Source organism: Chiloscyllium plagiosum, unplaced genomic scaffold (genome assembly GCF_037043375.1).
Source record: "Chiloscyllium plagiosum isolate Xiang-an unplaced genomic scaffold, Cpla_swu_hap1 HiC_scaffold_1, whole genome shotgun sequence".
In the NCBI taxonomy this organism is placed as follows: Eukaryota; Metazoa; Chordata; class Chondrichthyes; order Orectolobiformes; family Hemiscylliidae; genus Chiloscyllium; species Chiloscyllium plagiosum.
Window position 1 is genome coordinate 74,223,040 of NW_028270139.1, and position 23,029 is coordinate 74,246,068.

The window sequence follows — 23,029 nt, forward strand, 5'->3', positions numbered from 1 at the left end:
CGTGCCGCCCACCAATTTTACACTGACCCTCCGAAGTGCCCACTCCCTCAGCACTGACCCTCCGACAGTGCCCACTCCCTCAGCACTGACCCTCCGACAGTGCCTGCTCCCTCAGCACTGACCCTCCATCAGTGCCCACTCCTTCAGCATTGACCCTCCGATAGTGCCCACTCCCTTTGCACTGACCCTCCAACAGTATTCGCTCCCTCAGCAGTGACCCTCTGTCAATGCACACTCCCTCAGCACTGACCCTCAGACACTGCCTGCTCCCTCAGCACTGACACTCCGACAGTGCCCACTCCCTCAGCACTGACCCTCCGACAGTGCCTGCTCCCTCAGCACTGACCCTCCATCAGTACCCACTCCCTCAGCACTGACCCTCCGACAGTGCCCACTCCCTCAGCACTGACCCTCTGACATTGCCCGCTCCCTCAGCACTGACCCTCTAACAACTCTCGCTCCCTCAGCAATGAACCTCCAATAGTGCCCGCTCCCTCAGCACTGACCCTCCCACAGGGCAGCGCTTTCTCAGCACTAACCCTCCAACAGTGTTTGTGCCCTCCGCACTGACCCTCCAACAGTGCAGCACTCCCTCAGCACTGACCCTCTGACAGTGCCTGCTCCCTCAGCACTGACCCTCTGACAGTGCCTGCTCCTTTACACTGACCCGATGACGTTGCCTGCTCCCTCAGCACTGATCCTCTGGCAGTGCCTGCTCCCTCAGCACTGACCCTCTGACAGTGCCTGCTCCTTTACACTGACCCGATGACGTTGCCTGCTCCCTCAGCACTGATCCTCTGGCAGTGCCCACTCCATCAGCATTGACCCTCCGATAGTGCCCACTCCCTTTGCACTGACCCTCCAACAGTATTCGCTCCCTCAGCAGTGACCCTCTGTCAATGCACACTCCCTCAGCACTGACCTCCAACATTCCCTGCTGTCTCAGCACTGACCGACAGTGCCACCCATTCGGGACTGAGGGACAGGATGTATGTGTACTTGGAAAGGCAAGGACTGATTCGGGATAGTCAGCATGGCTTTGTGTTTGGGAAATCATATCTCACCAACTTGATTGAGTTTTTTGAAGAAGTAACAAAGAAGATTGATGAGGGCAGAGCAGTAGATGTGATCTATATGGACTTCAGTAAGGCGTTTGACAAGGTTCCCCATGGGAGACTGACTAGCAAGGTTAGATCTCATGGAATACAGAGAGAACTAGCCATTTGGATACAGAACTGGCTCAAAGGTAGAAGACTGAGGGTGGTGGTGGAGGGTTGTTTTTCAGACTGGAGGTCTGTGACCAGTGGAGTGCCAAAAGGATCGGTGCTGGGACCTCTACTTTTTGTCATTTACATAAATGATTTGGATGCGAGCATAAGAGGTACAGTTAGTAAGTTTGCAGATGACACCAAAATTTGAGGTGTAGTGGACAGCGAAGAGGGTTACCTCAGATTACAACAGGATCTGGACCAGATTGGCCAATGGGCATTTAATTTAGATAAATGCGAGGTGCTGCATTTTGGGAAAGCAAATCTTAGCAGGACTTATACACTTAATGGTAAGGTCCTAGGGAGTGTTGCTGAGCAAAGAGACCTTGGAGTGCAGGTTCATAGCTCCTTGAAAGTGGAGTCGCAGGTAGATAGGATAGTGAAGGTGGCGTTTGGTAATCTTTCCTTTATTGGTCAGAGTATTGAGTACAGGAGTTGGGAGGTCATGTTGCGGCTGTACAGGACATTGGTTAGACCACTGTTGGAATATTGCATGCAATTCTGGTCTCCTTCCTACCGGAAAGATGTTGTGAAACTTGAAAGGGTTCAGAAAAGATTTACAAGGATGTTGCCAGGGTTGGAGGATCTGAGCTACAGGGAGAGGCTGAACAAACTGGGGCTGTTTTCCCTGGAGCGTCGGAGGCTGAGGTTTACAATATAGAGGTTTACAATATTATGAGGGGCATGGATAGGATAAATAGACAAAATCTTTTCCCTGGGGTGGGGGAGTCCAGAACTTGAGGGCACAGGTTTAGGGTGAGAAGGGAAAGATATAAAAGAGACCTAAGGGGCAACTTTTTCACGCAGATGGTGGTACATGTATGGAATGAGCTGCCAGAGGAGGTGGTGGAGGCTGGTACAATTGCAACATTTAAGAGGCATTTGGATGGGTATATGAATAGGAAGGGTTTGGAGGGATATGGGCCGGGTGCTGGCAGGTGGGACTAAATTGGGTTGGGATATCTGGTCGGCATGGATGGGTTGGACCGAAGGGTCTGTTTCCATGCTGTACATCTCTATGACTCTATGATAACCTATACACTGGTATATATGGTATTCTTACAACTAACTGAAATCTTAAAAATTTGTTTCTCAATTTCCTGCTGACTATTAGGGGATCTATAATACAATCCCATTAAAGTGATCGTCCCTTTTGTATTTCTCAGTTCCACCCAAATAACTTCCCTGGCTGTATTCCCAGGAATATCCTCCCTATGTATACCAGTAATGCTATCCCTTATCAAAAATGCCACACACCCCTCTTTTCTTGCCCCCCTTTCTATCCTTCCTGTTGCATTTGTATCCTGGAACATTATGCTGCCAGTCCTGAGCCCCATTTATGATATCCCAGTCCCATGTTCTTAACCATGCCCTGAGTTCATCTGCCTTCCCTGGTAGGCCTCTTGCATTGAAGAAAATGCAGTTTAACTTATCAGTCCTACTGTGTTCTCTCCTTTGTTCCTGCCTACCCTGACTGTTTGACTTGCTCCTTTTCCCAACTGTACAGTCTCAGATTGATCTCTTTCTTCACTATTTCCTTGGGTTCCCTCCCGCCCCCGATTAGTTTAAATCCTCTTGAGTAGCTCTAGCAAATCTCCCTGCCAGTATATTCATCCCCTTCCAATTTCGGTGCAATCTGTTCTTTTTGTTCAGGTCACTTCTACCCAGAAGTGAATCCAGTGATCCAAAAATGTGAACCCTTCTCCTCTGCACCAGCTCCTCAGCCAGACATTCATTTAATCTGTTCTATCTCCTGTTCCTACCCTTACTAGCTCGTAGTGCCGAGCGTAATCCAGATATTACTAGTCTTGAGGATCTCCTTTTAAATTCCTGCCTTACTTTCTACATTCTCCCTTTAGAATCTCATCCTTTTCTATCCTATGTCATTAGTTCCAATGTATATAGTGACCTCCTGCTGGTTCCTCTCCCCTTTGAGAACATTCTGCACCCTCTCTGAGACACCTTGATCCTGGCACCAGGGAGGCAACACACCATTCTGATTTTTCACTGCTGGCCGCAGAAACGTCTGTCTGTGCCACTGACTAGAGTGTCCCCTGTCACAATTGATTGCTTGGAACCCGACGTACCCCTCATTACATTCAATACCAGAACCTTGGCTGTTCATGCTACATTCCCTGACGGTCCATCACCCTCTACATTTTCCAAAACAGCATACTTGTTTGAGATGGGGATAGCCACGGAAGACTCCTGCACCACCTGCCTATCCCTCCTACCTTTCCTGGAGTGAACCCATCTACCTGACGGTATCTGCGGCTTCTCTGACCATGCTGTCTCATTTTTCAATTCACTTTTCTATTACTTCTGTTCTGCTTCAAAAGTCGTCCACATCAGTGCCAGTGATAACACTTAGTAGTGTACTGTGAATTACAGAATGCCAAAATGAATGAAAACTACTTGCAATCTCGTTTAATGATTATTTAACAGAAAGCAGGGAATTCATGGGTGGCATCAAGAAAATTCATGAGGCAGGGTGTTTTTTCCATTTGACTATTATTAAATCATTATAATTTTACCCCTGATAATTAGTTCCATGTGTTTGAAGTAATAATAAGAGGTCAGAGGTTTTCCGTCTTTTTATCACTTCTTTTGAATGTGCTCATTACATTGGCCTGTTCTCGATCTCTTCCTACCTCCTACCTCACAATGAACTCTTGTTTCTCTCATTATAATTGTCAGTGATTTACAAATCTCTTCCAACATACTGGAATAAACACATACTATCCAAGGATAAGGTTGGAAATTAATGCATAATAAGATTATATGATCTGATTGCATTTCCACAAATCTTGTTAGAAAATTTATTGTAAAAATTCACAATTATGTACTGTACTGACCATTTGAATGTCTGAATCTTGTATACTTAATGTCACTTTCAAAGTGTCTGTACCTTTTATAGTATTTTGTTTGATGTTCATAATTGCTCAAATGAAAACTCATTTTTAATCTGAAACATTTTTTCTTTCAAATTATGCATTGTTCCTACTTAGTGCTTTGGCTATTTGTCGGTTTGGGTCTTTTAGGATTAGGACATCGATTCATGTTGTATCAGAAGAAATTACAGAATCTGGTGAGCATCCTAGTCTTTATTCTTACTTTCATTTTACAAAGTCTGTGAATGTATATTATTTTAATCAGAAGTTTTACAAGAACATGCAACTGATCTGGAAATAGAAATCAAAACCACTTATGGGCATTGCCCCAATTTAATACAGTTACATAAAATGTACAGCGCAGTATCAGCTCTTTCAGCCCATCCAATTAGTTTTGATATTTTTGCACCATGAAAGCCTCCTATCTTTCTTCCTCATCTAATTTTATCAGTGTAACTCTGGAATCCCATTTTTCTTATATAATTACACTTTGGTATTTAGGATAAAGTTATTTGTCTTAGCCATTCCCTGCAGTAGCAAGTTCCATATTCTGTGCTGTTCCTAGGTAAAGATGTTTATTTTGAATTGCCTGCATAAATTCTTGGTGAATCTGGTATATGATGTATTGTTTCACCTTAGTGGAAATATTCTGTGATTATGTTCGCAAACCATTTCATATTTTAGAGGCTTCTATTAGATCACCATTCAGCCTTCTCTTTACAAGAGAGCTCGACACCAACTCAACTGCCTTGCGTCTATGTTCTTCACTGGCATTACTATTGCAGAACTTCCCCACCATCAAAATCTTGGGGGTTACCATTGAATGGAAATTGAACTGAACTAGTCATACACATGCAGTGGCTACAAGAACAGGTCAGAAGTTAGGAATCCTGCAACAAGTAACTCATCTTTGGATCCCAAAGCCTGATTACCATCAATAAGGTCTAAATGAGGAATGTGGGGGAATACTCCACTTGTCTGGACGAATGTAGTTCCGACGACACTCGAAGCTTGATACCATCTAGGGCAAAGAAAACCACTTGATTGGCAACATGTCCACAAAGCTGAAAATGTGTTGCTGGAAAAGCGCAGCAGGTCAGGCAGCATCCAAGGAACAGGAGAATCGACGTTTCGGGCATAAGCCCTTCTTCAGGAATGAGGAAAGTTTGTCCAGCAGGCTAAGATAAAAGGTAGGGAGGAGGGACTTGGGGGAGGGTCATCAGAAATGTGATAGGTGGAAAGAGGTCAAGGTGAGGGTGATAGGTCAGACTGGGGTGGGGGCGGAGAGGTCAGGAAGAAGATTGCAGGTTAGGAAGGCGGTGCTGAATTCGATGGATTTGACTGAGACAAGGTGGGGGGAGGGGAAATGAGGAAACTGGTGAAATCCGAGTTCATCCCTTGTGGTTGGAGGGTTCCTAGGCGGAAGATGAGGCGCTCTTCCTCCAACCGTCGTTTTGTTGTGGTCTGGCGATGGAGGAGTCCAAAGACCTGCATATCCTTGGTGGAGTGGGAGGGGGAGTTGAAATGTTGAGCCACAGGGTGGTTGGGTTGGTTGGTCCGGGTGTCCCAGAGGTGTTCTCTGAAACGCTCCGCAAGTAGCCGGCCTGTCTCCCCAATATAGAGGAGGCCACATCGGGTGCAGAGGATGCAATAGATGATGTGTGTGGAGGTGCAGGTGAATCTGTGGCGGATATGGAAGTTTCCTTTGGGGCCTTGGAGGAAGGTGAGGGGGGAGGTGTGGGCGCAAGTCTTGCACCTCCTGCGGTTGCAGGGGAAGGTGCCGGGAGTGGAGGTTGGGTTGGTGGGGGGTGTGGATCTGACGAGGGAGTCAGGGAGGGAGTGGTCTTTACGGAATGCTGATAGGGGAGGGGAGGGAAATATATCCTTGGTGGTGGGGTCCATTTGGAGGTGGCGGAAATGACGGCGGATGATGCGCTGTACATGGAGATTGGTGGGGTGGTAGGTGAGGACCAGTGGGGTTCTGTCCTGGTGGCGGTTGGAGGGGCGAGGCTCAAGGGTGGAGGAGCGGGAAGTGGAAGAGATGCAGTGGAGGGCATCGTTGACCACGTCGGGGGGAAAATTGCGTCCTTGAAGAAGAAGGCCATCTGGGTTGTGCGTTTTTGGAACTGGTCCTCCTGGGAGCAGATGCGGCGGAGTCGAAGGAATTGGGAGAATGGGATGGCGTTTTTACAGGGGGCAGGGTGGGAGGAAGTGTAGTCCAGGTAGCTGTGGGAGTCGGTCGGTTTGTAGTAGATGTCCGTGTTGATTCGGTCGCCTGAGATAGAAATAGAAAGGTCGAGGAAGGGGAACATGTCCACAAACACTCACTTATGCACAGTAGTAGCAGTGCTTACCATCTACACGCTGCACTGCAGAAATTCATCAAAGTTCCTTAGAAAACACCTTCCAAGCCCATGAGCTCTTCTTTCTATTAGCAGAAACGCAGATTACCACCACCTGCAAGGTCCCCTAGAAGCCATTCACCATCCAGACTTCGCCGGATCAAAATTCTGGAACTCCCTCTAACAGCACTGTGGTTGTAGCAATATTATTACAGTGATTCAAGAAGGCAGCTCATCGTCACCTTCACAAGAGTAATTATTCATGGGCAGTAAATATTATACCAGCCAGCGATGTCCATGTCCCCAAAATGAATAAAAAATCACCTCTGTCAAGGTCTTGTCCTTTGTGAATCTACATAGTTGACCAAGATTTTGGTGACCTATTCAATCCTAAATATCTTGGGTTGAATTATTAAAGGTGTTATGGACCTCCAAACCCCACCACCCACAAACAACTGGATAGTTGGAGGGAGTCTGCCCTGGCAAAGATGCTTGTTCCTGTAGCTGGAGAAGAGTTTTATAGTACAGAGGAACTGGAAATTCCACATCAGAGACTGTCAGCCAAAGTACCAAAAATACCAGCACAAACATGCATTCAATGAAAGGTCAGAACTTTACAATTGTTTGAGGGTCAGGCAGGAGGGGGATCAGCGAGTGAAATAAGTTTGAGAGGCAATGGAGAAGGAAAACCTAAGAAATGTTACACCAAGAATGGGGCCCTTCAATCAGTCCAGAGCACCAGTTAAGAAGAGCCTTCCCATTCTGTTCATGATGATCAAAGAACAGAAATGGGTGTTTCTGCAAAATGAATGAATTATAAAACTAGTTTCAAACTAAAACTATGATATTTGCCAACTCGTCAAATAACTGTTGAGGTAAAGGAATTCAGAGTTGGTGGAAAACTGGAGCAAAGTTATTTTAAGCTTCAAGGTTGTCTTAAATGCCATGATATCCAAATATTTTAGTAATTTTTTTCCACATTGTCTTCATCTTTTGTAACCAGTCTGCAAAGAAAGACATTTCTGCCATGATATGGTCATACAGATTTGGATATGACAATCAAGGTTGGCCAAGTTTAGAAAGATCAGCTGAGCTTATTGAACAGACAGGTATGTATTTAGTTTCAAATGAAGTGACTTAATTAGAGCACATACAAACACAGGTATAGCAGGGAAACGTTACCACCTTTGACAATTTATTTTCTCAGGTTGGGACCAAACTAGGAATTTGCGTATCACTTGGAAAATAAGATTGCAAGTGGGAACAAAGACAGCTAGAAGTATAGATACACAGATCATTGAAAGCAGAAACAAAATCATTTTTAAAAATTTGAACCTAGCACTTGGTTTTATTTTCAGAAGGTTAAGACATGTAACTCGATAACTTCTGCTTAATAATGAGATTGGAGGATTGATAATTTGATTTCTTTGAGAATCAAAGAATATCGGGAGTGGGCAGGAGAGTGGAGTTCAGATGAAGTACCAAAAGTGATCTTATTGAATTTTGGGTCAGGCTTGTAGGCCAAATGATCTATTCCTGTGCATGTTTGTTATATTCTTGCATGAACTTCCTTTAGACCACATTAAGTCACTGTGTGCAGTTCTAGTCACTGTATTAGAAAATGAATATAGAGTTTCCAAAGAAAATGCAAAGAAAAACCAAAAACGACACACTAGAAATTTGAGATTAGAGCTATGAAAAGAATGGGTATCTTCACTCTTGGAAGTAAAGTTGAGTGGCCTAACAGAAGTCTTTAAAATTATGAAGAGTTTTGAAGGGGATGTCATTAGAAAGAGTACTTATACTCTTGAGAAAAAAAAATTGGTATGCTGCAGAGATTTGAGGAGAGTGATATCAATAGAGGAGGAGAAGCTTATATTTCCTGGCTACAGGCAGTGCAGAGATGAGCAGAGTGTGAAGAGAGATAATAGGCAGAATACAATGGTTTTGTGTGGCACCATTCATTTGCCATACAGTTTGTGGGAACCATGTTGCTGTCATGTTGAGGAACCCAACAAAATCACATTCTAATATGACACTTACCTCTGTGTCGTAGGGCTTCCTAGGGTCTTTATGATGATGTTCCTGCCTTTTAAAGATGTCAGACAATTGAGAACTGACTACCCTTCAAACCCAGCAGCATTACTGCTGGCACTTGAGCTCAGGAGGAGGATCAGTCATTAGAGGTCCCAGAGAAGAGTTGAGAGGGACAGCTTCACTGAGGGAACATAGAGTGTGTCAGGATAGAAGGCTGGAATGACCTTTCAGGTGCCTCAAAGGGGAAACCCTTACCCTCCCAACCCTAACTTCAGCAAGTAGAATTCCAACAATGGCAAGATTGTGCCCCTTAATTGTGTACTTCACGGTCTTCGTCAGCCTGAGGTACAAAGTATGACCTTCACCTTCTTCACCGTGGACTTCATCAAGTGAGGTTGGGAAGGTGATAAGTTCTCCACTGCGCATCTTCCCACCCAATCAGGGGACATTAAGTTCCTCCCAATGAGTTAAATGATTTGATTTATGAGGACATTTAATTTTCTTTTCAGGTGCTGTGAAGAATACTTTTTTTGTGAAGAATATTTTTAGCATTCCCCTGTTCAGCCATCTTTGACTGTCATTGTCAATCAGCCTCAGCAACTGCTGCCTGCTCTCCTTGTGAAGGTTTTACCTTTAAATGGTATTAACAATGTGCTATTGATACACCATGAGTTTTAAATTTTACCTGGGCTTTTAATAAAACTGGATTTATTTCGGCACTTGAAGATTTGATTTCCTGGGAGTCAATTAAGGAATGTTTTAGTACCTTCTTGTCTCAAAGATTGTCCCATTTTTCAGTTGCGCCTTTACTTTGACAAACTGCACTCTACTATTCAAAGGTGCTGATTTAATTACCATATTGGAAAGTGATGCCTCCAAACCATTTCTGGGAAATAATGATCTCACCATGTGGCTGGGAGAGAAACTGGGTTTTTACATGGACTTTGGACCAAGTACAAAAGACCACACTTGGGGGTAAGTCTTTGATGACAGCCATAGAGAAAATACAGTAGTCATTACCCCCCCCCCCCCCTTGGTAATCTTATGCTTAGTGGTCCCAGACTTCAGTTACATTGGACAGACCTCTGGCACTATTGGTGTTTTACTTCTCTCTTATTTTTCATATTTACATTTGTAGGTAGCTTGAATTACTGTAGAATTTTCTTTGACTTTTATTTGCATCATTGACCATGCCTATTTTGTCACGGAAAAGTTACATTTCTGTTAATAGGTGATGCAATATTTATCTTTAACTGAACAGTGGTGTTGTGTGGCGGCTGAGGTGTGCTCTCACCTATTGTAAATGTTGCTTCAATTCTGTAAACTGGAAGTAGTAGTGTTGGCTACATTGTCTGTGGTGATTACACCGATTACCCCAGTATTTACTCCTAAAATAATGGTGAATTAAATCTGCATGTCATTTGTAATGTTTGGGGAAATAAAGACCTCAGCTGAGTCTATGTAGTTTTGACTAAGTCCAAGTTTTGCTGAGTTTTTTTGAGGGTTCTCAAACATGAGGACAACAAGTTGTCTCACCATATCTGACCCATGTCACTGCATTAATTACCTACTTCTACGCTGTCCTTCATGTCTGATTCTCTCTCGATTTTACTATGCACTGTTCCCAAAATAAAACTCACCACTTAGCAGATCTCTACCAAAAGGTTGGCATCCCTTGCGCTTGCACCATGTTTATAGGACTGGTCTACTCCTGGACAAGTGTCAGCAACCAGCATTATCCCTCATCGGCAATGTTATGGCACAGCAGCCACAAAGGCACTCTGGTCACAACATTGAGCTGGCATAGCTGATACTCCCTCATACATACATACAAAGCTATTCTTTCATTCTAGTTGCAATCTGACCACTACACCAAACACTTTATCTTTGCGTGACTGCATCCCGTATGTCAGTGCTACTCTGTCCCCAGTGCTCATCGTTTAGACCGGCAGCTTGCAATAAGGGAATACCACATTCAGTCAAGGTATCAGAACAAATGCATACATGAGCTTTCATTCACATCAGCAAAAGAAAACACAAATAAAACCAATTGAAGCTGAACTGAGTTCTGAGACTTGGCATCATGACCAAAGAATATTTTATAATCCACAGTTCTCTGCTGCACCTAGCTCTCACCTTTTGGAAGTGGGTATCAATGAGGTTCTTTCTGGTTTGTAGCACCAATGCGGCTGAGCTCCTCCTCCTCCTCCTCCTTGGATGACTGTCTTGCAATTCCTGAACATCCAGCACATTACTTTCTTGCCTTTTCCAATTGTACAGAGTACATCACTTCAGGATATTCTGACACACTCTGTCATGAGTATACTGCACACCCCCCCCAGTCTGGTCCAAGATGTGGAATCGCATTTTCAGCAGTCCTATCATCTGCTCCACCTTGACCCTGATCGATGCACAGACAGCACTGACCCAGCTGGTGACGTCAGACCTGCTGCCAGGGTTTGTGTCATGGCCTTCTCTGGTATTCCTTCAGGAAGCGGATTCCTCTTGTTTGCACCGTCCTTAGACAGGACTTCAAGTCCCTGTCAATGTATCATAGTGCCATTTTATCCTCCTCAGATATCTTCTGGTAACATCCTTGACTGAGCAGGGTAGCTTCAGAATGCTAATGCTTATCCAGGTGTCCAGTGGCCTTTTAAAAATAGTGCAAGCAGAAGGGATGCAAGTCTTTTGATGGGTATCTGCTGAGTTGTTCTGGGAACAGTGCATGGTAAGATGGGGCTGGAATTAGTCATGATGGACATCACAGCGGTGGGGTAGGAAGTTAATGAGGCATGTTTGGTAAGACATGGCATGAAATCCTGTGAGACCTCATGTTGGGAATCCTTCCAAAAAACTGAACGCAGCAGGCACAGAGATGTGAGATTTAGCTCACAGGCATTTGGCACAGGGAAATATGCCATAAATTGCAAGTCAGTACAAATTGCTGAATAATGCTGCACTGCTGTTAACTTTGCAACAATGCAATCTTGTCATCAACATCCATAAAAGTTCCACAGAACGTTAGGGCTGGTACTTCATCAGGTGCTGGGATGTTGGTAGCAGCGGCTCATGAATTTTTACTTTAATTCTTTTTTGGGATGAGATTGTCACCTTGCAAGCCTGGCATTTATTGCCTGTCCATAATTGCCCTTGAGGAGGTTGTGGTGGTGCCTCCTTGAATTGTTGCCTTCCGTTCTTCTGTATGGCATCCTATCATCGTCCAAAAGCTCAGTGGACAGAGCTGTGATAGCTAATGCAGGTTCTCTGGCTGCCCCTCTTCAGTAAGGATTCTCTTCTTACTGTACAAGCACGTGGAGGAGTCCATAGAGGGCATCCCAGGAAGCTTGGAGCACATCAAGGCCATGGATGACCTTGTCATGCAAATGAGATGTAAGAAAATCAGTTCCTCTGTTGCATTGTGTTCGGTAACGTACTTGTTCCAGCTGAATAGTTATGTGGACCAGTGAAAACAGGATCTGAGGCTGGAATCATCTGAAACTGACATGCACAGGTGGAATACAGAGGAACTTTAATTATCAGAACGACATGGGCGGGGAGTATTTCATTCGATTAATCGAATTATGGATAATCGAATGCCAGATAATTGAGGTTCCTCTGTATCTGGATGTTTGGTGATTCTAGTGATGAGAGTTTTGTTTTAATGAAGAGAGATTCAGCAATTCAGGCCTATACTCTGGAGTTGTAAGTATGAGAGAAGATCTCATTTAGTGATATAAGATCGTTAGGATGTTGACAAAGTAGATGTAGAAAGGATGTTTCCTCATGTACATACAGTGCAAGTATGTTTCTCAGACCTCAGTTAGGAGAGACTGATTCTTTTGGAGAGCTGTGCCGTTTGCTCTAACAGATTTGAGGATGATCCATGTCTCTTCCAAAGGCAAATAGAAATCTTCCCTTACACCCTGTTTCTCTGGAAATTTCTGGAGCCAACATTCTTCTCTCTTTTTTGGATACACAACACACAATGGTCTAATTCTGCGTTGGAGGAAAGATCTTGTTTTTCTCAGTATTCTCAGTCACTGTAGAAGGGTCTCTGTACCTGAAATGTTTGACTTTGCTTTCTCCCTACAGATGCAGCCAGACCTGTTGAGTTTCTCAACAATTTCTGTTAATGTTCTAAGTTTCTTGCTTGTCTGTGGCTGCACATTTTAGTTTACGAAAATGAAATTTTCAAATGAAATAAGGGTACGGGGTAATGTGGTATAACAGGAGCATTTGAAGGTTCAAGTTAGCAAGAGATTAAAATCAGGTGTGAATGTTAAAACTGCTGAGGGAACACTGGGTTTTAGATAAGAAAGTATAAAAACATAAAAGTTAGAACGTAACAATGAGACTATTGAAAGTGTTAGTACTGAACTGTTTTGAAACAGCAAACAGCTTGTTTCTTTATGATCAGGTTAAACATTCTGCAGGTAGTTTTGGGATAATGTACATTTCAGCAGCGGGATTTGGCTATAACGTTGCTGAAGAATTAGGGAAAGGTATTTTGGAGAACGCTTACCTCCGTTGGCAATAAATAATTCCAGTGAGGATCGGGTTCTGTGCTTGGTTCTGCGCATGCACCGATGTTCTTACTGTTCAGTGCATGTGCTGGTGTCTGCACATGCATGACGTTGATGCCGGTTTTTGTGCCATTCTGCACATGTGCTGATGTCAGCTTCTGACAGAGCAGTTTTCTTCGAGAGATACTGTACAGAGAGCAGCTTTCTTATAATTTTTAAATGTACTGTGTTAAATTTACTTTTGTTTTGTTAGTAAATATGATTTCAACCTTCATTCAGGCTGTGCTATACTTTGCGTTAGATATTTGGGTGATTTTTGAATGATTTTGAGTGATATTTTCTGCTGGTCTGCCCCAACCTCACTTTTTCCATAGACCCCATTATTTATTTTACACAATTTTCTATTAAGAAAGGTTTCGTTGGAACACAACTACAGAGTTATAGGAGAACCACCTGTAATCACTCACGTGTAAGGTCTCTGACTTCCTTACGAGGAGAGGTTGAATAGGTTGAGTCTGTACTCACTTGAACTTAGGAGGAGAGGATTCTGGATTAGTGGTGCTGGAAGAGCACGGCAGTTCAGGCAGCATCCAAGGAGCAGCGAAATCGACATTTCGGGCAAAAGCCCGTTTTTACCCTTAGGAGGAGAGGAGACTGTATTGAAACATGTAATGTTCTTAGGGGACTTGAAGGTAGATAGAGATATTGTTTGTCCTTTTAGGAAAGTCTAGAGCCAGAGGGTGTAATTTTAGAGTGAAGAGTCACCAATTTAAGATAAAGATGATTTTTGTTTCTCTCAGAAGGTAGTGAATCTGTAGAATTCTTTATCACCGAGGGCTGACAAGGCTGAGTAAGTAAGTATATTTAAAGTTGAGATGGACAGACCTTTAATCAATAAAGGAATCAAAGGCTAACAGAAAAAGGCAGGAAAATAGAGTTGAGGATCCTGTTGTAATCTGAGTTAACCTTCTTCGCTGTCCACTACACCTTCAATTTTGGTGTCACCTGCAAACTTATTAACTATACCTCTTATGCTCACACCTAAATCATTTACATAAATGACGAAAAGCAGTGGACCCAGCACCAATCCTTGTGGTACTCCACTGGTCACAGGCCTCCAGTTTAAAAAACAACCCTCCACCACCACCCTCTGTCTTCTACCTTTGAGCTAGTTCTGTATCCAAATGGCTAGTTTTCCCTGTATTCCGTGAGATCTAACCTTGCTCACCAATCTCCCATGGGGAACCTTGTTGAACGTCTTACTAAAGTCCATATAGATCACATCTACCGCTCTACCCTCATCAATCCTCTTTGTTACTTCTTCAAAAAACTCAAGTTTGTGAGACACGATTTCCCATGCACAAAGCCATGTTGACTATTTCTAATCGGTCCTTGCCTTTCCAAATACATGTACATCCTGTCCCTCAAGATTCTCTCCAATAACTTGCCCACCACAGACATCAGGCTCCCTGGTTCCCTGGCTTGTCCTTACCACCCTTAAAGAGTGGCACCACGTTGGCCAACCTCAAGTCTTCCAGCACCTTACCTGTGACTATTGATGATACGAGATGATATTGAGAGGCCCAGCAATCACTTCCCTCGCTTCCCACAGAGTTCTAGGTACACCTGATCAGATCCAGGGGATTTATCCATCTTCATGCGTTTCAAGACATCCAGCACTTCCTCCGTTGTAATAAGGACATTTTTCAAGATGTCACCATCTATTTCCCTACATTCTATATCTTCCATGTCCTTTTCCACAGTAAATGATGCAAAATACTCGTTTAGTATCTCCCCCATTTTCTGTGGCTCCACACAAAGGCTGCCTTGGTGATCTTTGAGGGGCCATTTTCTCTCCCTAGTTACCTTTTTGTCCTCAATGTATTTGTAAAAAAACCTTTTGGAGTTTCCTTAATTCTATTTGCCAAAGCTATCTCATGTCCCCTTTTTCCCTCCCGATTTCCCTCTTAAGTATACACCTACTGCCTTTATACTCTTGTAAGGATTCACTCGATCTATCCTGCCTATACCTGACATATGCTTCCTTTTTCTTAACCAAACCCTCAAATTCTTTAGTCATCCAGCATTCCCTATACCTACAGCCTTTCCTTTCACCTAAACAGGAATATACTTTCTCTGGATTCTCGTTATCTCATTTCTGAAGGCTTCCCATTTTCCAGCCGTACCTTTACCTGCGAACATCTGCCCCCAATCAGCTTTTGAAAGTTCTTGCCTAATACCGTCAAAATTAGCCTTTCTCCAAATTAGAACTTCAACTTTTAGATCTGGTCTATCCTTTTCCATCACTATTTTAAATCTAATAGAATTATGGTCGCTGGCCCTAAAGTGCTCCCCCACTGACGCCTCAGTCACCTGCCCTGCCTTATTTCCCAAGAGTAGGTCAAGTTTTGCTCCTTCTCTAGTAGGTACATCCACATACTGAATCAGAAAATTTTCTTGTACACATTTAACAAATTCCTCTCCATCTAAACCCTTAACACTGTGGCAGTCCCAGTTTATGTTTGGAAAGTTAAAATCCCCTATCATAACCACCCTCTTATTCTTACAGATAGCTGAGACTAGTATAGATTACTTACAGTGTGGAAACAGGCCCTTCGGCTCAACAAGTCCACACCGACCCTCCGAAGAGCAAATTACCCAGACCCATTACCCTACATTTACCCCTTCACCTAACACTACGGGCAATTTAGCATGGCCAATTCACCTAACCTGCACATTTTTTTGGACTGTGGGAGGAAACCGGAGCAAACTCACGCAGACACGGGGAGAATGTGCAAACTCCACATAGACAGTTGCCTGAGGCGGGAATTGAACCCAGGTCTCTGGCGTAGTGAGGCAGCAGTGCTAACTACTGTGTCACTGTGCCGCTCACTAAGAGATCTTACAAATTTGTTTCTCAATTCCTCTCTGACTATTAGGGAGTCTATAATACAGTCCCAATAAGGTGACCATCCCTTTCTTATTTCTCAGTTCCATCCAAATAACTTCCCTGGATGTATTTCTGGGAATATCCTCCCTCAGTACAGTTGTAATGCTATCCCTTATCAAAAACGCCACCCCCCTCCTCTCTTGCCTCCCTTTCTATCCTACCTGTAGTATTTATTTTCTGGAACATTAAGCTGCCAGTCCTGCCCATCAACTGTACCAGTCCCAGATTGATCTTTTTCCTCACTACCTCCCTGGGTCCCACCCTCTCACCTTACTAGTTTAAATCCTCCCGAGCAGCTGTAGAAAATTTCCCTGCCAGTATATTAGTCCCTTTCCAATTTAGGTGCAATCTGTCCTTCTTGTACAGGTCACTTCTACCCCAAAAGAGATTCCAATGATTCAAAAAAATGTGAATATTTGTCCCGTACACCAGCTCCTCAGCCATGCATTCATCTATTCCTGCCCTCACTAGATCGTAGCACTGGGAGTAATCCAGATACTACTACTCTTGAGGATCTCCTTTTTAAATTCCTGCCTAATTCTCTGTAATCGCTCTTCAGAATCTCAACCTTTTCCCTCCCTATGTCGTTGGTTCCAATGTTGACAATGACCTCTTGCTGGCCCCTCTCCCCCGTGAGAACATTCTGCATCCTCTCTGAGACATCCTTGATCCTGGCACCAGGGAAGCAACACACCATTCTGATTTTTTGCTGCTGGCCACAGAAACGAGTTCCCTAACACAATTGATCTCTTGGAACTCGATGTACCCCTCATTGCATGAGGGCCTGTCTCAATACCAGAAACTTGGCTATTCATGCTACGTTCCCCTGAGAATCCATCACCCCCTACATTTTGTAAAGCAGCATACTTGTTTGAAGTGGGGATAACCACAGAAGACTCCTGCTCTAATTGCCTACATCTCATACCTTTCCTGGAGTTAACCCATCTATGTGACTGTATCTGAGACTTTCCCCCCTTCCTATAACTGCCATCCATCACATACCGTTACTGTTGCAAATTCCTCATTGCCTCTAACTGTCTCTCCAACCGATCCATTCGATCTGATAGGATGCACAACCAACAGCATTTATTGCAGATATAATCCACAGTAACCTGTAAACTCTCCTTAAACTCCCACGTCTGACAAGAAACACATATCACTCTACTAAAGGCCATTTTTGCTCCTTCACAGTCTACAGACCCAGAAAATAACACCGTCTTATTCCTCTACAAAACACTGCTCCAGGTTAAAACTGTTCATTTATCTGTTTCTGTGCGGTGACTTCGCCCAAACAGTTCCTCCAAGATCAGTTGTGAATTTCACTGTTTGTTGATTTTCCCAGACGCACTCCGATGTCCAGCGAATTCAAACAGCAAAGGCAGTAACTGTGAAGGTTCACTGTGGTGTCAGTTTCTTTCTCTCTCTCTCTCTCCTGCCCTGACCTCACCATATGTTTCCTTTGTCTGTACCACTCGCTTTTTAAAACTGCTGTTGTTTTAACTTTTTTTCCCAAAGTTCCAAAACAATGCAACAGCATATAAAACAGTACTTGCTACTCATGGAATTCAAGGAAATCACCTCCAACACCTAAAATACCTCAAAAAAAGGAGCAGCTGTTACAGCCAGAAATTTTTCCCATCCTCCATCTTGGATTACCCAGAATCCTCATAGTCCTTACATTATAATCTGATTGCCAAATGTTTCCCCACACATTTAAACTTGTTTGTGTCCCTCTTCCTTATGTAATCTTTGCTAGTTGCCTTCCAACCTTAACATCAGTTGCAAACTCGGCTATAGTCCATTAATTTTTTTCATCCAAGTCATTAATATATATTGCAAATAATTGTGGCTCCAGCATTAATCCCTGTGGCACTCCATGAGTTACAGGTTGTCATTCCTGAAAATCCTGCCTTTATCTCAATTGTTTGTTTTCTATTAGCTAGCTGATCCTTGATTGATGCTAATATATTACCGGAGAAAGTGAGGTCTGCAGATGCTGGAGATCAGAGTTGGAAATGTGTTGCTGGAAAAGCGCAGCAGGTCAGGCAGCATCCAGGGAACAGGAGAATCGACGTTTCGGGCATAAGCCCTTCTTCAGGAAATTCCAGCAACACATTTCCAGCTAATATATTACCATAAACCTCATAGGGTCATATTTAAGTAGCCTTATGTGAAAGGCTTTATTGAAAGGCTAGGTTTTTATTCCAGATTTTAATTCAATTCAGATTACCCTGTCTGTCATGGTTGGTTTTGAATCCATGTTCCCAGAACATTAGCCTGGGACTCTGGATTACTAATCTAGTGACATTACCATGACACCACTGCTTTCCTCTTTACTAATCTCCAATAATGCTGACAAGCTTACTGTACACTTGCAGCATTTCAGAAATTATTTCAAATTTCTAGTCTGAATGTCTTTTTATTTTCATTGCTATTTTTTGAAGATGTTTTTGAAACTGCTTGTTTCTTCTACGTGTACAGCAATGGCAACATTTGCATTAATTTAAAATAATTGATTCATTAGTTAACAATGTACTAGTCACAATTAATGTACATTTGCCTACTTGAACTTAGACCTTTTGTATTTTTTGTGTTTAGGACTATGGTTTTGTCGAGGTACCCAATTGTTCAGTCCATTCACCATCTCCTTCCATCCCCACAAGGAGAGCTAGCTCCTGCCATTTCAATGACTGTCAATGTTTCAGGGAGTCTCGTGGACTTTGTTGTTGCTCACTTTGGTAATGATGAGTAAGTGAATCTTATGTTTATTTAACAATGTAAGGGTTCTCCTCCCTTTTGTCAGGATCTTGCTAGATAGAACCAAAAGAACTGTGGATGCTGTAAATCAGAAACTGTGTTATTGAGAGTTATAGAAATGTACAGCATAGAAAACAGACCCTTTGGTCCAACCCGTCCATGCCAACTAGATAACCTAAATGAATCTAGTCCCATTTGCCAGCACTTGGGCCCATATCACTCTAAACCTTTTCTATTCATATACCCATCCAAATACTAGAAATTACTGAAAAGGCTCAGCAGGTCTGGCAGCACCTGAAGCAAAATTAGAGTTAATGTTTCAGATTGAGAGATGGTAGAACTGATGGTAGCTAGGAAAATGTCAGTTTATATGTAGAAGATTGGATGGATTGGGGGCAGTGTGGGGTGGGGTGGGGGGTGGTAAAGAGTAAACATTAGGTGGTGCTTGATCCCAAAGAGATAGAAGAACAGTTGGACTAAGGATTGGATAACTGTCTTTTAGGAGGGTGAATAGCTGTTAATACGGACTGTTAGTGGCTATCGATAGGTAGCGTGTAATAGCAGACTGTGTAATAATAAGGCCTAATGTATTGGGGTTCGGGTAAGGACATGGGAGAGCTCAGGCCCTAATGTTGTTGAACTTGAGATTGAGTCCAGAACGCTGCAGGGGCCCCTAAGCAGAAAGTGAGATGCTATTCTTCCAGCTTGTGCTGAACTTCTCTGGAGCACTTCAGCAAGCATGAGGCAGAGATGCTGGCCACGGAACTCGGTGATGTGTTAAAGTGGCAGGCAACTGGAAACTCAGGGTCTCCTTAGCCAGACAGAACATAGGTGTTCTGCAAAGCGGTCACTCAGTCTACGCTTTGTTTCCCCACTGGAGAGTAGGCCACATTGTGAGCAGTGAATGCAGTACACTAGTTTGTGGGAAGTGCAGGTAAAGCGCTGCTTCGCCTGTTGTGTTTGGGCCCTTTGATACTGGGGAGAGAGGAAGTAAACGAACAGGTCTTACTCCTTTTGCGGTTGAGGGGGAAGGTGCCATGAGGCTGTTGCAGGTATCAGGAATGAAGGAAGAGTGGACCTGAGTGTTCCGGAGAAAACGATCTCTGCAGAAAGCTGACAAACCCTCTCAGCTTACTTCTACCTCCTTCCTAAAACCCAAAAAACAGGATTGCTTGGGCAGACTCATTGTTTCTACCTGCTCCTGCCCTACAGAACTCATCTCTTCCCCCCCCTTGACTCAGTGTTTTCTCCCTTAGTTCAGTCCCTGCCCACAAACGTCCGTGATTTCTCTTATGTTTTACATCAGTTTCAGAATTTCCAGGTTTGCTGGTTCCAGCCACCTCCTCTTTACCATGGACGTGCAATCATGTCCATGCCCCCACCAGGCTCTCTGCTTGTTCCTGAAACAAAAGCCTGAACCACCCTTATCCATCACCAGCCTCCTCTGCCTGGCCGAGCTCATCCTCACCCTGAAGAACTTTTCTTATAACTCTGGTCATTTTCTTCAGGTCAGAGGAGTGGCTATGGTTACCTGCATGGACCCCAGTTATGCCTGTCTCTTTGTGGTGTTGGAACATTCCTTGTTAAGTCCTATTCCTGTATTTGCTGCTCACAATATGGTTTCCTCTCCAATGGGGAAACAAAGCGTAGACTGGGTGACCGCTTCAAAAAACACCTATACGCTGTCCACAGAAAAAACCTTGAGCTTCCAGCTGACTGCCAGTTTAACACACCACCCTATTCCTTGGCCAACATCTCTGTCTTGGACTTGCTGCAGTGCTCCAGTGAAGCTCAGTGCAAGCTGGAAGAACAGCACCTCACTTTCTGCTTGGGGACCCAGCAGTCTTCTGGATTCAATATCGAGTTCAATAACTTTAGGGCTTGTCCTTACCTCAATATCTACACAGCAGGCCTTATTATCACATAATCTGCTATTGTGCACAACCCATTATTAGCCACTAACAGTCCACATTAATAGCTATTCATCCACTCCTTTGTCAGTCCAACTGCTCTTTTCTTACTATGAGCTCTATCCTCACCCATCATTTACTCCTTACCCTCTCCCATACCCTACCCTATCTTCTACATTTAAACTGACATTTTCCTCGCTACCATCTGTTCTGAGGAAGATTCGCTTGACCCAAAATGTTAACTCTGATTTCTGTGCCACGGTGGCACAGTGGTTAGCACTGCTGCCTCACAGCGCCAGAGACCCGGGTTCAATTCCCGCCTCAGGCGACTGTGTGGAGTTTGCACGTTCTCCCCGTGTCTGCGTGGGTTTCCTCCAGGTGCTCCGGTTTCCTCCCACAGTCCAAAGATGTGCAGGTCAGGTGAATTGGCCATGCTAAATTGCCCGTAGTGTTAGGGAAGGGGTAAATGTAGGGGTATGGGTGGGTTGCGCTTCGGCGGGGCGGTGTGGACTTGTTGGGCCGAAGGGCCTGTTTCCACACTGTAAGTAATCTAATCTAATCTAATCTAATGTCAGATGCCAGACCTGCTGAGCTTTTCCAGCAGTTTCTGTTTTTATTGCTATGTACAGAGGAATGTCGATTATTCGAAGGACACAGGCACAGAGTATTTCGTTTGGTCAATCAAATTCCGGATAATCGAATACTGGATAATTGAGGCGCCTCTGTATATAGCTATATATGTTTTAAATGGAAATAGCCTGTATATATGCAATGGTTTTAAATGTTAAATTGTCAAATACCTGAAACAATATATTTTAGCCTGAAAATTTTTATTGTTCCAGTATATGTGGCTAATGCACTCTTCTATCAAATTCCTATATTGATACTTGAGCAGAATGTTCATATTGCAATCATTTATGGTCAAGACCATCTTGATATTATTGACTAATGTAGCTGTCATGTATGCTGTCCCCTCATCCAGATAAGTGATGTTACTTGTAAACTAAGCATAATCCCAGTGGCATATCACTAGTTCCAGTTTTCCAACCTAAAAAAGACCTATTTATTACTAACCTCTGCTTTCTGTTAGCTAACCAATCCTTTATCTATACTAAAATGTTCCCCCTACAGCCTGCATTTTCATCTTGTGCAGCTACCTTTGCTGTGGCACAATATCAAATGCCTTTTGGAAATCAAAGTATACAAGTATGTCACATCAACCTGCTTTTTTATGTCGTGGATATAGAACCATAGAAAAGGAGCAGGACCCTGCTCCATTCAATATGATCGTGGCTGATTATCCAAATGAGTACTCTCTACCTGCTTCTTCACATAGTCTCTGATCGCTTTTGCCCTATGAACCATACCTATCTCCTTTTTACAGAGGAACCTTGGAATAGAAGTATGCCATTCAGCCTCTCAAGACTGTCCCACCATTCAGTGAATTCATGGCTGATCTGTGGCCTAAATCCATATTTCTGCCTTTGGCCCTTATCCATTAATATCTTTGCTTATCAAAAGAAAATCTCTTAGATTTAAAATTAACAACTTATTCTGGTGTTTATGAAAGAGAGTTCCAAATATCTACAACCCATTGTGTGTAGAATTGCTTCTGAAAAAGAAAAAGTGACCACTGTCTTATCAGACCACAGGGCTGCTATCTCTGATGGTGGTTTAACTTGAGGGTCACCGTGCCTCAGGCAAGGGGAGAGGTTGAGAAAGGAAGTTCTTCATGGTAACTTCGGCTGGTGCAGCAGCTGAATCCATGCTGTTGGCGTCACTCTGCACTGTAACCAGCCAAATGGGCTAACCGACTCCCAATATCCACAGTGAATACTACTTTGTTGAAAAACTGTAATTGATCAGTTAAATATGATTTCCCCTTCCTATATTAGTTTCACTGTCCTAACTCTCTTGTAGACCAAGACTGTCTTTCGTTACTCATTTCCTGTTCAAACAATTGTTGAAGCTCTTAGTACCTAATTTTATTTTACTAACGAGCTTTCTGTTTTGCTCTACTTTTCCCTTCACCTTTCTGTTTGTGAATTGTGGTGAGGAATTCGATACAAGCGTAACAGCAATTAGCAAAATATTTTCTGGCTTTTTATGATAAATCCTGTGCATCATAAACTCTTCATTCACAAGTATGAATGTGTATATTACATTGAACACAACATTCTTGTTAATGGGATAGAATTTTAGATGTTGCAGAATAAGAAATGCATTAAAAAAGATGGACTAATTCCTATGTGCGTCCATTTGATTTGTCAGTTTTGGCCTTTTGTGAGCCATGTCCCTCTAATTCTTCCTGCTGCAGAACAGATCTCCAAAGTCTGCACACAGCAATGACT

General features: G+C 43.3%; 1 protein-coding gene across 3 annotated transcripts in view; it reads left to right on the forward strand.

Moving 5' to 3' along the window:
* Window positions 1-23,029, forward strand: part of LOC122555690 (PGAP2-interacting protein-like) — a 166,171-nt gene that overhangs the window by 118,149 nt on the left and 24,993 nt on the right. For all 3 annotated transcript variants that reach the window (XM_087988008.1, XM_043701718.2, XM_087988013.1), the window contains 4 exons: window positions 4,277-4,356; window positions 7,505-7,610; window positions 9,378-9,513; window positions 18,610-18,759. In XM_087988008.1, coding sequence (XP_087844134.1) covers window positions 4,277-4,356; window positions 7,505-7,610; window positions 9,378-9,513; window positions 18,610-18,759 — 472 coding nt within the window. The remainder of the gene's footprint in view (window positions 1-4,276; window positions 4,357-7,504; window positions 7,611-9,377; window positions 9,514-18,609; window positions 18,760-23,029) is intronic.